Source organism: Hylaeus volcanicus, chromosome 4 (genome assembly GCF_026283585.1).
Source record: "Hylaeus volcanicus isolate JK05 chromosome 4, UHH_iyHylVolc1.0_haploid, whole genome shotgun sequence".
Taxonomy (NCBI): domain Eukaryota; kingdom Metazoa; phylum Arthropoda; class Insecta; order Hymenoptera; family Colletidae; genus Hylaeus; species Hylaeus volcanicus.
Genome location: NC_071979.1, coordinates 4,484,569 through 4,487,225, shown reverse-complemented (window position 1 = coordinate 4,487,225; position 2,657 = coordinate 4,484,569). Strand labels below are relative to the sequence as shown.

Sequence of the window (2,657 nt, the reverse complement as noted above, 5' to 3'; positions counted from 1 at the left end):
CTGACTGTACGTTAACATTCATGGTGTATCGTCAGATCATACATTCTAGACTCATCCTTCTGTATTGAACATTAACTTCTTCATACCCTTGGCCACATATGTGGACGTACAATTTTGCATAATTATAATTACTGTCCATAATAAAAAGAACAAAAACTTGATAATAACTTATTCACTACACAATCCCTCAACAAGAGGAGTGAACATTTTATGGTTTGGCTGCACTGATATTATTTCCGATATCCAGTTAGAGATATAAGAAAAGCGCGAAGAAAAATCGTCTCTGAAGAAGTTATGTACCGTTGGGGTCATAAAACCGTCTCGAGGAGTCGCAAACATGGGAAATTTAATTGCATAGAGGCATTTTATAGAACACCACATACGAATTTCACCTCGTTCATCCATCCGGACCAATCGGCATTGATTTAATCCAACCAAATTGGTTCGCGCCGACATTCTCTCCGCATTGTGCGTACTCGCATTAATTCAGCAATGTGCGTAATAGCCGGGCTGCATTAGGCCGCTCATCCGACGACCCTTTGATGGCGTCGCATTTCGCGCTTAAAAGTAGTGTTCTCCGATAGAGCACCGTGCTCCGAACTTAATTACGTGGCCAACCTACCGTTTAACGTCTCTCCCTATGCAAGAATTCCGCGTCGTCATGGCCGATGACAAGTGGCACGGTTAATGGAATCGCCGCATTCTCTTCAGGGTTCCGCGCTTCCACGTCAAGTATATGCAAATTTCGAACTCTGACGGCGAGGCATCGCAACGGTATTTCGCTTGTTCGTTTTGCTTTATGCGTTGTTACGCGAAACGACGCATCCTAACTTGGAAACGAAATTCCAAACTTGATAAGGACTTCTACAAACAAGGACTTGTGAATTTTTAAAATAGGAAAAGATCGTAGACCAAAATAGACAATTTGTTATACAGTGTAGGAGCGTGATATATAATATGAGGATAAGTGTTTGAGTGTATCCGTGCATGCAATGGTTGCGTGGAAACGCGGTGTGATTCGTTATTTATAATAATTCGGAGTTCAGTTCGGTCGAGACAGTTATAAAAGTCAGAAAATAAATAATTCGTTGTCAAACTGTAATACGTTTCGAAGTCATTAGATCCCTACAACAGGATTCATACATTTCCTTGTCTAAGAAAGATCGCTGTTTATTCGTGCGTTAAAATTCGAATTTATTGGTCGCCATAATATGATAAAAAATTACATCAACCGTGTCTGAATATTTTAAATGTTTAGAGCACGAACAAAACACGTCGGCTTTCAAGTGCAAATGATTAACACTTTGAGCGCCGTGTCAGCCATCGGTGGCTGACACTGGACTTTCCGTTTAGGCCGCGTCAGCCACCGGTGACTGACAGTGTGCAACATGATATAGAATCCATTTTTATCTAGCGGGCCGAACGGTAAAGAAAATAAAACAGACTTGGCGCGTAACGTGTCCAATAGGCATCCGATTAGAGATTTAATAAAAACGTGAAGAAAAATAGTCTCTGAAGAAGTTATGTACTGTTGGGGTCATAAAACCGTCTCGAGGAGTCGCAAACATGGGACATTTAATCTCACAGAAGCATTTTATAGAAAACCACACACGAATTTCCGGACCAATCGGAATTGATTTAATTCAACCAAATTGGTTCGCGCCGACATTCTCTCCCGCATTCTATAGGCATCTCAATCTAAAAGTAAACTTCTACTGGGATAAGAAACATTGACTTCCTGAAAAATCGGTGTGGCGCTTAACGTGTTAAAATTGTTAGTAACGGAACAGTTTCCTGGTAATAGGGATGCGTGAATAACATTTGAAAGAAGAGCTTACCTCGCGATTGAGTGGTTTCGCCAACGTGATGACGCCAGTGCGTGGATTCACAACGAAATGGTCCGTGAGTTGTATACCATATTTCACTGGTGATCCTTCGGGATCGTGCCCCTTGAGGACGAACACTTCCGTACCGACTTTGGTTGATTCTAGAAGCGGCAAGCCCGCAGGGTATCCACTGGCCTCCAGAATAGGTGGCTCGTTTACATTGTTGGCGCCTGAAACAACAGACAAACCATTTTTATTTTCCGAAGTTCGTCGGGAACTTAAACATACATATACATCGAACACACGGGACAAAGATGAAATGATCCCTAACGCGGACCCTCTCTTTACTTAGGACGCAAAGGGTCTTAACGCTGCAAAACCTTCGTTACCCGATTTAATTCGAAGACGTACATACTTATTAGAGTGACCAATCTGAATATAAACAATGGAAAGAAACTGTCGTTACATTGATCAACATTTTAACGATTTCGAGCTAAAACGATGTTTAAAATACTACGGCACAAATGCATTCGAAGTTCCTGTAAGTCTTGGGTTGTCCAGAAAGTTGGTGCCAATTTTTAAGAGAAATTCAAAGGTATATTTGAATATATATATATATAACAAATAAAATATATAAACAAATAGCATGTGAACATCCCTTAAAAGGTGGAAAAATTGTGGAACAAAATGGTACTTACATAATTCAATAAATATATATATTATAAATTCAAATATACCTTTGAATTTTTCTTAAAAATTGACACGAACTTTCTGGACAATCCAATATATATGTAAAATATAATATATTTAGATTGTAAGTTCAAAGTAAAA

General features: G+C 39.6%; 1 protein-coding gene across 2 annotated transcripts in view; it reads right to left on the bottom strand.

Annotated features, from left to right (window-relative positions):
• Positions 1-2,657, bottom strand: part of LOC128875780 (cadherin-87A) — a 275,980-nt gene that overhangs the window by 27,443 nt on the left and 245,880 nt on the right. For both annotated transcript variants that reach the window (XM_054121658.1, XM_054121659.1), the window contains exon 4: positions 1,839-2,056. In XM_054121658.1, the coding sequence (XP_053977633.1) occupies positions 1,839-2,056 (218 nt within the window). The remainder of the gene's footprint in view (positions 1-1,838; positions 2,057-2,657) is intronic.